The 13,106-nt window shown below is 55.3% G+C and overlaps 1 protein-coding gene across 1 annotated transcript; it reads right to left on the bottom strand.

Moving 5' to 3' along the window:
- Positions 1-779: 779 nt before the first annotated feature.
- On the bottom strand, positions 780-7,897 carry GIPR (gastric inhibitory polypeptide receptor; the record flags this gene model as incomplete). Its single annotated transcript, XM_082607212.1, has 12 exons — positions 7,702-7,897; positions 7,265-7,364; positions 6,683-6,790; positions 6,076-6,179; positions 5,259-5,362; positions 4,943-5,087; positions 4,024-4,183; positions 3,756-3,816; positions 3,367-3,436; positions 3,155-3,243; positions 2,924-3,062; positions 780-1,121 (listed from the first exon to the last, which is right to left on the bottom strand). The coding sequence occupies exons 1-12, from the start codon at positions 7,771-7,773 to the stop codon at positions 780-782; spliced, it is 1,494 nt and encodes a 497-aa protein (XP_082463338.1). The 5' UTR covers positions 7,774-7,897.
- Positions 7,898-13,106: the final 5,209 nt, after the last annotated feature.

Genomic DNA, 13,106 nt, shown 5'->3' with positions numbered 1-13,106 from the left:
TCCAGCCCCAAACGAGAAGTCTTCCCTGGCTTCTCTCCTTCCTTGGCAAATCCTCAGTTCTACCTTTAAAACAGCTCTAGAATCTTAACTGTTTCACACCCTTTGTGGCCACCACCCTGGTCCAGCCAACATCACCTCCCACCTGCATCAGCCTCCTCCCTGGGCTCCCAGCTGCCACCCTTGCCCCTAATAATCTGTTGCCCCAGAAGGCAGACAGATCTGGTTAAAAAACTTAGCCCACTCCATTAGAAGCCGCTCCAAAGAATCTTCAGTGCACCTGAAATAAAATTCCCACTCTTCCGCCCCCGCCCACTTCTCTCTCCATCTGTTGGCTCTGACTCACCCCACTCCAGACACGCAGGCCGCCTCTGTTCCTCAGACACCGCCAAGCTCCTTCCCGCCCCAGGGCCTTTGCAGATGCGTTTCCTTCTGCCTAGAATCTCGCCGCCAATTCTTTCCAAAGGTGTCTCCTTCACCTCTTTCAGGCATGGCTTAAATGTCACTTCCTCAGAGATGCCCCAGATCACACTAGGCCCCCTTCTAACTTTTCTTTATAAGCCGTTCCACAGCGTATATGTAACTTGGTTTATCCTCACGGTCTGTTTCCCCCACGCAGTTGTGATCTCTAGGAGAACAGGGACCTTATCTTCTGTTTCCTTCCCCTCCGCCCCCCCGCCCCCGCGCCGCCCCATTTCCCCAGCGCTCTCCACACCAGGCCTGGTACACAGCAAGCGCTCAATAAATACGTGCTAACTGAATGGACCCAAGAATCCCGCTGCCTAGCAGTAACTTTCTAAGACATGGCTGGCCTCACCCCCAGGACCTGGGAGTGTCCTCGAGCACAGAGTGCGGCCGGCGGCGACCTGGCCGGGGCCGGAACCCGAGGGCAGGGTCTGGAAGGCGCGCTCGGGGGGTTGGCACGGTTCTTCGCCGAGTCTGTGGCGCAGGCGGCAGCGGTGCCAGCCCCGCTGGATCTCCGACTGCACCTGCAACAGGACAGCGATCAGAGGCGGCGCGGGGCGCGCCATTCCCTGCGCGGCCGGCAGAGGGCGTGGGCGGCGGGCCGGGGCTCTCCCTACCTCCTTGTTGATGAAGCAGTAGAGGACGCTGACCAGAAAGCCCTGCCAGAGGAGGTGCGGGGTTAAATTGGGGGCAGGGGCAGGGTTATAAACACCCCTGAATGAGCTCTGACCCCTTCCAGGCCCCAAACCACCTCGCCTGCCGCCACCCTGGTCCTACACTATTGCAGTCACCTTCTCCCTGGCTCCCGAATCCCGCCTTGCCCTTGCCACTTTGCTGAGCAATCAGGGCTGGAGGTTAAGAACAAGTGACCCCGGAGGTAGCCTGCTTGGATGTGATCACCGCTTCCCCACTTTCTTCCCCACTTGGGTAAGCTGCTTAACCCCTCTGTGACTCAGTTTCTTCATCTGGAAAATGGAGTAATAATACAGTGGTGGTCGTGAGAATTGAGGTATTATTAATATGCAAGAAGCTCTAGTGCGTGACACATAGTTAAACCTTTTTCTGAATTTTATCATAACTTACTACATGATTTTATTTATTTATTTATTTATTTAGCCACACTATGCGGCTTGTGGGATCTTAGTTCCCCAACCAGGGATCGAACCCAGGCCCTCGTCAGTGAAGGCACGGAGTCCTAACCACTGGACCGCCAGGGAATTCCCTATTTATAAACTTTAATAAAGAATTAGTTTTATATTTATATAAATTTATACATATTTTACATATAAATTTAAATAAATATAAAGTATGTTTATAATTAAGAAAGTAATTGATATATTAATGAAAGACAATTATTTTATGTGTAATTATTAAGATATTTCTTATCACTTTCCACTATCCTTTTCATATCTAACTCTGATCACGTCCCTCTGCTCTTCTGGCTCCCACCTCATTCAGAGGAAAAGCCAAAGTCCTCGCTTGGCTCAAGGATCTGCCCAGGTATCTCACCTCTGTCCTATCCCCCGCTTGCTCTCGCTGGCTCCCCCTGCTGAGGCATGCTGACCTTCTTCCATCATGACGGGTACTCTCTCCCACCTCAGAGATCTTGCACTTCGCATTTCTCTTTCTGGAACATTTTTCCCAAATATCTTCCTGGCTTGTTCCCTCATCTTTGGGTCTCTGCTCCAGTGTCTTTTCAGCGAGGCCTTCCCTGATCCCCTGTCTATAATCCCATCCTTCTTTGTTGGCTCCTCATCTCTGTTTTCTTGCTTTCTTTCCCCCCTCCTTTAGGCACGTCTCACCATCTGACATTCTGTATATTTTACTTATATAGCATCTTTAGCATCTGTCTCTCCCACTAGAGGGCAGGCACCATTTGGTTCTTGGCTGTATCCCCATAGTAAGCCTGGAAGAGTGCTTGGTACATAGTAAGTGTTCAATAAAGTTTTGCTGAATGTAATGAATGAACAGCCTTATGAAGTGAGACAAGTATTGTCCCCACTTTAGAGATGAGAAAACTGAGGCCCAACAAGGTAAAAAGCAGGGTGGAGGCTAGGGTAGGGCAAGCATGGGCAGGCTGGGCCTTCAACTTCAGGGAGCACTTCCTTAAAATTTGCGCTTTAGGTACTTCAGATGCCTCACCCTTGCCCTGGCCCTGAGGTGAAGGCCACAGAGCTGGGAGTGACAACCCAAATTTGGCCCCAGCCCTGGCTGGCCTCAAAGCCCTCTATCTTAACCAGGAGGCAGTACTGCTGGGGCTGCCTGGTCTCCTGTCTCCTCTCTGCTTCTTCCCCAGCCCGGGGACGGCACTAGCTCAGTATTTTGTGTAGAATGAATGAACAAAATCCCATCTGCACACCCCATTCTGTGGCTGCGCCAGAGGATGATTGTAACCCTCATGCCCCTCTGAGTAGGAGGACACCAAGTCAAAGGGTGTAGCTCCTGCACCCTGCTTAAGCACCTGGAAAGAACTGAGGAAGATCTCAAAGCTGAGCTTGGCCAAGCGCAGGGCACCCCGGGCCTGTTCCTCAGTCACGGGAGCAAACACCACCTCGTGGACGCCCAGCAGGGGCACCAGCGTCAGCGTGGAGCGAGCCAGCCTGGGGGTAGAGGGTGGCAGTGGTCCCGCGGCCCCGGGTCCACCATCTTGCACCCAGCCACCTTCCCCTCCGTCCCCACCGCCCTCCTTCACCTCAGTCGGTAGTCTGGGCAGCGCATCTGTTGCGTCCTCAGCTTTGACGCGAGGATGCCAAGGATGCGGATAAAGATGAGAAAATTAATCTGCGGGGGGAGAGAGAGAGAGACTGAGCCAGTTCCCCCCTCTCAGCCCTACCCCCCACCGCCCCGGCTTCCCAGGATAGGAAATCCCTGAGACCAGCCTGAAAGAGGTGGGGCCGGCCGTACCAAGATGGTTAGCAGGATAGGGGTCCTTATAATCCACCAAATGCCCTTGATATCGTTCCGCTCCCAGCACCTAGAGGAGGGGGAACAGAGCTAAGGGACAGAAAACCTTAGGCTCGCCGAATTAAGCACTTAAACTCCGCAGGCCCCGCCCACCTTCCTTAACGCCACACCCACATTTCCTTAAAGCCCCGCCCGCTACTATTTAGGCCCAGCCCTCATCCCTCCCCTTCTCGTAGTCCTGGAACCCAACTTTATAAGCGACCTGTTCCTCTAGAACCCACCCAGGTCCCTAGGTGCAATTAGAAACTCCCCACGTTTCCATCGCACCCCTCCCGCGTCCCTCAAAGCTCCGCCCACCTCCCAAGCCCCGCCCCAGACCCGCGACTCACTGCGTGTTCTCGTACAGGTACCTGACGATCACCCAAGGAATGACGAAAAGCGCGGGGGCCCCTGTGCAGACCCAACCCCCGCCCCCCACCCCGCCGCAGCTGTCAGAGCGCGCACGGGCCCGCCAGGCCCAAGACCCGAGGAATTCCCCCGCCGGGAAGGGGAGGCAGAAGCCTAGAGAGGAGAGGAGACCCCCTGAGGTAGACTAGCAGGGTAGCTGGGGGGAGGGGAGGCGCGCTGGGCTGGGCAGGGGACAGGGTCGGGGCTCACCCCAGCCGAGGAGCATGTAGCAGCGGAAGTGGCCCTCCTCGGAGCCTCCCACAAGCACCAGGAGGCTGTGCAGGTAGATGCCCTCCACCAGCAGCCACGTGTAGTTGGCACCCACGCAGTATTGGGTCAAGATCTGGGCCGTGCGACAGGCAGCTAGGGCCTAGGGGGTGGCCAGACAAGAGGAGGGGGCAGTCAGGGCCCCCTCCACCCCCATCTCTTGTCGTCTCTTGACATCAAATATTCTTCTCTCATTCTATATCACCAAAGGATGATATAGAATTGGTTTCTCTCGCCCTATTCTCTTTCCCTGTATGAACTCTCCCACTCTAACCTCTTTAACAAGTGGTATCTTACATCTTGCTATCAGAGTTCCCCCCAGATCCCCCCCAAATATGGCCTCTCCCACCCCATCTCCTTCTAAGAATTCCACTCAACTACTCCACCTCTCAAAAGGTTTCTCTCATGTCCCACCAGCATATGGACTCTCCCACCCCTTGGCGTTTTAACAATTGGTATGGCCCAACTTAATAGGTTTTCTCCCCGCTGTCCCTAGACTTTAGTCTCTCCCACCTTGTCTCCCAGGAACAAATTGGTATTTACCAAATCCCCCCACTAGTTAGTTTCTCCCATCCTGCCACCGTCTCACCTCTAGCAAGGGATTCTCTCATTGGTGCGAAAGTCCAAGGATGGGTGAGATACTGAGAGAACGAGAATGGAAAATTCCAATAGAGGAGGTGATGGGGTGAGAGAGTTCAATGATGGGGGAGGCCGAGTTGGGAGGGTCCCTCTCCAATTGTGTTGGAAAGGTCAAGAGAGATTAACTGTCGATAGGGTAGGAGGTAGTAAATGGAATGGGAACCCTCTGGCCTCACCAGAGGAGAGAGAATCCCAATTTGAGAAAGAGAGAGATGGTGCTCACCCGGTTCCACAGGATAGGAGCCTGATCCCCAGGGTAGAGGCCAGGTGGAGGAAGCAGACGGTCTCGGGTGAGGATGGCTGCTGCCCGCAGCATGAAAGACGTGAACAGGTTGATGTGGATGTAGTTACGAGTGCAGCGCAGCCGCCTGGGGGATTTGGAAGGCAGTCTGGGGACCTGTCCTTGGCCACACAGAGTCCCTTAAACTACCCCCCAGCCCTTCCCACAGAACCACCATTGAATGATTGTTGCCGGTGGAGCCTGACTACCCCATCTTACTGGAAAAACTGAAGCCCAGTCTCAGGGCCGGGGGTCCCACCTGAAGAAACTCAAGATGAGCAAGGCGAGCAGCAGTGTGGCAAGGGACAGGGAGTAGCCCACGGTGTACACAACCTGCAGCCGCTCCAAGCTCAGCCTTTGGTCCTGGGGGTGGGGCAAGAGGATACAGAAATAGAGCTCAGTTCTTCCCCTAGGTCCATAAAGGTGCTGGAGAGATATCTTCTCTTTGTTCCTACCCCACACCCCAGTGTTCTTTTGGGGATCCACCTACCATTGTCTGAGTGGGGCACTCCGCCCCTCAACTCCAAGTCTGGGCATGTGACCAGCCAATCAAAGCATTCTATCTAACACTACACACCACACACACACACACACACACACACACACACACACACACACACACACACACAATGATTAGTCGAGGGCAGTTATATGACCCAAATCAGGCCAATGACAGTCAGTCCCGGGACATAAAGTTAGAGCTATTGAGAAAAAAGCTCAGTCTTCCTACATTGTTGCTTGGTAGGTGGAACGTGAGCCTGGTGCCAGTGGGAGCCACCTTTTCCACCTCACAGAAAAGAGGACACCATCATACAGAAAAACAGAGGAACAATATGGTGAGATTCCCAACCACATCATTTTAGCACCCAGATCCAGCTGTGCCTGAAGCTGTAGCCTTATACTTTTCAATCACAAAAGCCAATATATTTCTTTTTCTTTCTCCTTCAAACAAGGAGCTGAATTTCTATCACTTGGAACCCAGAGTCCTGAACAGTACAAGGGGTTTGAGGCTCTGTCTGAGGCTGCTTTCTGCCTATGTCTGGACATCCTACCCTGAATCCCTCACCTCTTCTTACCTGAAAAACCCCATTCTTCTCTGGGTTCTCACACTGAGAATGGTCTCTCCAAGGTCCCCATTGGCCATCACTGCCACAATGGCGGAGGACAAAGCCTGCAGCCACTGTGGGGAAACAAGGGAGGGGATCAGAGGCACAGAGATGGAGGCAGAAAGACAAATTGTGAGACGAAGGCAGAGAGAGATCCAGTGATATGATGATGTTAAACCCTTATGTAGCATTTTACACGTATCAATTAATTTAATATTCATCACAAGCCTGTGAACTTGGTACTATCATAAACATCATTTTACAAACGAGGAAAGTGAGGCGTAAAGAAATTAAATAAACTACCCTAGGTCACACAGCTAGTTAGGCAAGGAAGACCAAGATATGCAGAAACAGACTCATGAAAAGGAGAGAAAATAAGGACCTGGTGGTCCTCAGAGAGATACAGAGACAGAGAAGGGGCATTATGTGGTGACCCAGCCAGGGGTGGACAGACAGAAGGAGACACCCAGCCAGGCAAAGAGGAGCAGGATTGCTGCGGGGCAGTGGTGTCTCGGGCCAGGGTTAGAAGAGAGCTGTTTGTGTCAGGGGAGGGCCCGGTGTCCACGAGGCAGCTCACCGTGGCGGTTCCAGGGCAGGTACCAGGGGCAGGACGCACGGGCAGTGGCATTGGGTGCAGTGTGGTCCCAGCAGACGTACATATCAAAGGACCCGTTACAGGCGAGGCCTGGGGTGGGCGTGGGGGCCAGATGTCGGGTGGACCGTCTGTACCTCTCTCCCAATGCTTCTCCGCCTTCCACACACAAGCCCTGCCCCAGCCCCGCCCACCTAGAGTGGTCGGGTCCCTGCTCCGTCACAGCTCCTCCCACCAGACCCCAAGGCCCCGCCCACCTTCCGAGCCCTGCTCTGGGCTCCTCCCACCAAGCAAGTTCCCGCCGCAGATGCTTCCCACTCTGCAAGGCCCTTCCTAGGCTCCACCCCAAACTCCCTCTTCGAGGTCCACTTTAGGTCCCACCCACCTAGTGTAGGCCCCGCCCAAGACCCCTCCCCTTTCAAGGTTCATCTCAGGCCTCTCCCACGCCACTCACATTTAGCATAGACTTCTCTCTCAGGCCCCGCGGGTCAGTCCTAGGCCGGCCTCAAGCCCACCCCTCTCAGCCCCAGCCCTTCTCTTGCCCCCAGATCTCCACCCCTGTCACACCTGCTGGGGGCGCTGCAGCCTCCAGTGTCGCCTGGCACTCCCTGCGGTACCGTTCCCAACGCTGGTACAGCTCTCCCGCCGTCTGCCCCTCAGAGCCTGCCTACAAAAAGAAAGAAGGGAGGACCCCCCAATCCCGCCCCGCGCTGACCCCTGCTCCCAGGCAGCGTGGTTCCTGAGGGCCAGAAACACCCTAGAGGGACATGGAGGGGCTGTCCTATTTTGCTCAGGAGTCTTGGGTGGCTTAGAAACCTCTTCTAAGTCTTGAGGGGTGCCTAGAAACCACCAGGGGAGTTGCTGTGGGGAACTGAAAACCTTCAGGAAATTTACGGGAAGGAGGCGGGGAGGTCTTAAAACAATCTTCCCAGTGGGATAAGCCTTAAAAGCCGGCCCCAGACATCCCTCCAAGCCTTGAGCTCCTTGGCTCCTCGGGTTCTCACCTCCGCCCTCCGGAGCAGCGGCTCCCACGGCGAGAGCAGCAGTAGCAGCCACCAGGGTGGACAGTTCGACATCGTGTGGGAGGCAGGGCATGGGGGGCGAAGGGTCCGGTCACGCAAGGGCAGCCGGCTCTGGGGGTCCCAGGGCAGAATCAGGAGCCGCCGCCCTTCTCCCCCAGCCCCAGCGCCACCCCGAAGAGGGACTCAGGTACCCGGAGGCAGCGCCCCTCTCCCCCAAGAGTGGTGATTTGGGGCGGTGGGGGGAGTGGTGAGGAGTGGGCGGAGACCGAGATCCAACACCTGATTCCCGGGCCTGCCCCCGGCTGTTTCTGGGGCAGCGGCGGTAAAAGGGGGGTGTTTGCTGAGAGTGCGGTTGCCTTAGAGCCGCGCTGGGCAAAAGCGCCAGTGTCACCCGGAGTATAGACCTAGAGACTCCGGGGAACCTGGGGACCGCCTTGGAGAGGAGGGCACGGAGCTTGAAACGACTCTTGAAGTTCCCACTCTCCTAAAGCGTTTTCAAATCGCGGATAGGAACCCGACCGTATCAAACTTTCCCTACTGTGGATAAAACCCAGAGTCAGCGGGACAATCCTCTCCTAGGGACCAGGGAGGCATCGGACCCTCTTGGGTCTGCAGGGGTCCAGATGCCTGGAAATCGGTCTAACACCCAACACCCCACACCCGGCACCATGTAGGGAAAGGGGAAAGCAAGGAGGATCTCGGTTGGAGCCCCAGAAAGACACAGAGGCATGAGACAAATATAGAGACTGAGAGACGCAGAGACAGACAGGATGAGACACACAGTAAGAGACCAGAAACCAAAAGGAGAAGACAGAGACAAAAATGTGGGCTAGGAGACAAAGAGGAGATAGAGACGCGGAGAGAGATACAGAGAATGAGAGAAAGAGGCAGAGATACAGAGCTATCTAGAGGCTAAACAGAGATTGTGAGACGTGGAGACAGAGATGCTGAGAGACAGACAGAAGGAGGATATAGACTGTGGGCACAGAGAGGCGGAGGGACAAAGGCACAGGCTAAGAAATGCAGAAAGAGGGGCCCAGAGACTTGAGGGGGACATGTGGCAGGGGGAACAGACTGGGATGGGGGGAGCCCTCACCTGTCCCCAGCCCTCCTCTCGATCACTTGCTTCTGACGCTGCTACCTCCACTGCTTCGCCTGGGCTCTGGAAGAGGTGACAGCCTGGGGTGGTGGGAGGGGGCGGGGCCAGGGCGGGCCAAGGAACAGGAAGGGGGAGCTCCCAGGCAGAGACCCAGCACAGGGGGCCAGTTGCGTGTGAGTGTCACAGCCACTCAGGGTCACATGGGAGAACAGTCACTGTCATCATCCTGAGGACCCCCCTCCCAGGGTGCACAGCCTCTCACATTGTCCCACCCGTCCCACTCAGCCACTGCACACGGAGTCGCAGTCACACACAGTGTCACACACAATCCCATACACCCAGCCGCAGGGAGGCGTGACACAGAATCTCACATACTGTTCCTCAGAGAACATGTTCTCTGTGTTCATTCACAGTCCTACAATCCAGCGTCACACCCGGAGACCCAAAGTCTCTCCCCGACAGGCTGACGGTCATTCGCAGTGACACAGCCACACGCCTGGGGCGTGGACTCCTCCGCTCACACGGAAACACAATCACAGCTTCCCCCAGTCCCAATGATACAGTGTCCATCACACACACATTCACACCATCACTAGGTCCCATCACAGACACTGTCTCCCCCCACTGGCCTGTGTGCCCCATGAGGACAGGGCCAGGGCATCTCAGTCACCACTGGGTCCCCAGCATCCCTCAGCACAGGTTGGGGCATAGAGCAGAGGCTCAAAGAATGATCGTCGACAAACTAAAGGCAGACAGTTATGTGGCTCCTCACGCAGTCATGCAGTCCTTTAAGGACGCGACCTGGAGGTAACACACAATGTTACACAACTCCACCCATCAACACGCTCACACACTTCACATAATCACCTACAGAGTCCACAGTCATATTCCAACAACACACATTCCCCAAGTGTCACTAAGGCACACTCTCATGAGCTCCTGGTGTCACATTGTCACGCTGTCATCCTCAGTCACACCCAGTGCTAAGGTCATACAAACATACAACTCTCCATCACAGCCTCACCCGCACTCACAAGTCACATACAGTCACACACAGTCACACAGTTTTCCACAGGATCACACATCATCATCCCATGATCACACACGAACCCATAGCCTCACGTGATCTCCTGGTCACAGTCACCACTGAATCACAGGCCCCCTCACAATCTCCACTTTCAGTCTCTTCCTTTGCTCTGAAATGCGGAGAATATTTGGCTTAGAAACTGCGTCCCGGCTCTCAGCACTCTCTTCCCCCTTTAATACAAATCACCAATTCCTGCACGTTAATCATACTAGTAACATACCTGAGGGCACACTCCCTGGCGAGCTGTGAGATAAATGGGACAGAGGTGAGTGTGCCCATTTTGCAGAGGAGAAACTGAGGCCCAGAGGCCCCGGGAGGGGCAGGGAGTAAGGGTGGCGTGAGATCCAGCACCAGAGGCTAAAAGGAGACCAGGCTGGGGGAGGGGGGTTGACATGGGGTGGGTCCTGGCTGTCTGACCTCCAGCTGGCCTCCCTGCTCTCTGCCCCACATTCCTGGCGCCCTCTGGGTCCTGGGAAAGGCTCGGTTCTTGAAGTGGAGAGGGGAGGGGTCTGAGATTGCCCGGCACCTCGGGAAGAGGCTGGGGTTGGGAGGGAGTCTCTTCTTGGCCTCAAGAGGGCCTGGGGGTCACTTGCTAGGGACGGGAAGGTGGGGGGAGGCTGGAAAGTGGGAGGAGAGAGGCTGGGGGTGGGAGGGGGAAGCAGGGGAGAGGAACTGAGGTGGTGAGAGAGACAGGAAAAGAAACCAAGGACCAAGAAAAACCAGAGACAGGCAGAGAAAGGCAGAGACAGGAAGAGGCAGAGATGACAGAGACCAAGAGAGACAGATAGTGAGAAAGAAATAGAAAAGGACAGAAAAGTAGAGAGAAATACCAAGAGAGAAAGTGAGAGGAAACAGAACCAAACAGGGGAGAGAAAGCAGGGTCCAAGGGAGGGAGAAATACAGAGAGAGAATAGATACAGATTGGCAGATGGAGATGGGGAGGGGTGGAGGGAGAGAGAGCCTGAAAGACGGGGGCCCTGAGGAGAGATAACCAAGGCAGGAGCCGGGAGGTGAGCAGCCTACTGGCGCTCAGAGCCCCTCGCCCCTCCCTCGTCAAGTCCCTCTGGGAAAACACAGGGCAGAACAGGGCACTGGGTGGGGGGTGGGCGTGAAGGACAGGAGGGATGATGCCTGGGTCACCGACTGGACCCCTGCCCATCTCAGCCCTCCTGAGGGCTTTTACAGTCTCCCAGGGTCTGGGGAGGAGGCACCAGGGCCACAGGGGTGGCCACAGGGGTGGCCACAGGGGCCCTCCCCCATCCCCACGCTCAGCGCTTCTGGAAACTGCAGGCAGAGAAGCAGCCCTGCCCTCTCCCCCTGTTCTTCTCCTCTCTCTGTCATCCATCTCTCTCCACGCCATCTTCTCTCTCCTCGGTCTGAATCTCTCCTTTCTCCTTTCCTCCAAGCCCGCACTCAGTTTGTCTGTCTTCCACTCTTGTTGGCTAGACTGTCTTTTCTCTTCCCTCCAGGTTTCCTTTCGCCCCCTCCTCATTTCTCTTGCTCACTCCATTCTCCAGGTCAGTCTCTTCTTGCCTGTCTTGAAGCTTTCTCCTTTCTCGTTCCTCTTTTCCTATCTCCTCTCAGGGTGTCTGTTTTTCTCTCTCCATGTCCCCTGGTCCCGGGTCTCCAGACTGTTGTTCCCTCCACCCCAGGCCTGACCAGGCAGTGCTCCCCCCACCTCAGGATGCAGTGGTGGGGAGGAAGCTGGGGGACCTGTGCCTCCCCCCGTGGGGCTGTCTGGCCAAGAAGAGCCTGTGGGGAGCAGGCAGGGGCCTGGAGTGCTGGCAGATGGTGCAGGAGAAATGAGGCAGAGAGAGATGGGGAGAGGAGGGCCCCATAGGAACTGAGGCCAGAAATGGGAGGCCAAGATGGCCCCCTGGGGACTGCAGAGAGACAAGGTCTGAAAGACAGAAACCCAGAGAGAGAGAGACACACACACACACACAGGATCCAGAGAAAGACAGGAACCCAGAGACAGAGATCCAGAGATGGGGGCCTAGAGAGACCAACACAAAAAACATGGGACTCAAGAGAGAGACAGAGGCAAAGAAGGACATGAGACCCAGAAAGACAGAGACAAGACCCAAAGAGAGACCGAGACATAGAGACATAATACCAAGAGAGATACAGAGATGTGGAGAAACCTAGGGATGGGAACCCAAAGAGAGAGAGAGAGAGTAAAAGGACAGAGAAAGAGACTCAGAGAGAGGAGACCTGAGAGACAGAGACCCAGAGACAGGTATCAGAGCGATAATCAGAGACAGAGATGAAGAAACGGTCCAGAGAGACAGAGAGACTTGGAACACAGACAAATGAGGACGGGGATAAACTCTCAAAGACACAATCGGATAGAGATGAGGCCTGGTTCCCCTCACCCTCTTCCAGGAGCGGGGGTGATTCCCCTGACCCTGCCTCTCCCTCCTCACTGCCCCCCGCCCTCCTGCAGCACGTCCCCAGTCTCCATAGCAACCTTCCCAGATCCTGAGGGCAAATATTGTCCTGGGCAGAAGCAGCGGGGCTGTGTTGACATAATCTCTTGCTGGTGGGCTGAGGGCTCCAGGGAACCAAGAGGCCAGGATGGGAGGGCAGGAGAGCAGAGGGGCTCTCCGCTGGGGCCCCAAAGACAGCTCCCACCTGCCACCACCTCCAGATCAAGGTGCAGTGCTCCCTGCCCTGGGAGGAGCCTCTGAGACATTCAAACCTGGAGCCCTGGCTGCCCCCTGGTGGTGGTGGGCCATCCCTCAAGCCCATTTTCTAGCATCACGGAGAGCAGGCTGGCATTTTCCTCCTCGTTTGTACTTATTTTATTTTGTTTTATATTATATTATTTAATTTTATTATTTAATTTTATTTTTTGGCTGCACCACGCGACTTGTGGGATCTTAGCTCTCCGACCAGGGATCGAACCCGTGCCCTCAGCAGTGAAAGCGTGGAGTCCTAACCACTGGACCGCCAGAGAAGTCCCCTTTCCTGGTTTTTAGAATCCTCCCTCTCCTCCCAGCCCCTACTCTGATCCAGGACCCTTCTCTCCCTGTTCTGCTGCCCCAGGCGTGTCCCTCTCCTTTCCATCCATCCCCCAACCTCCCCAGAGCAGCCAGGCAGTGAGAGTGGTCCTGCTAAAGCACAAACCTGTCCCTGTCCCTCTCCTGCTCAGAACCTGCCATGGCTCCCCAGTACCTTCAAGAGAAAGCTCAGGCTCCT

Source organism: Mesoplodon mirus, assembly GCF_964341445.2.
Source record: "Mesoplodon mirus genome assembly, chromosome: 19".
NCBI lineage: Eukaryota > Metazoa > Chordata > Mammalia > Artiodactyla > Ziphiidae > Mesoplodon > Mesoplodon mirus.
Note: the sequence above shows the minus strand (reverse complement) of the source record. Positions and strands in the feature narration are given on the sequence as shown.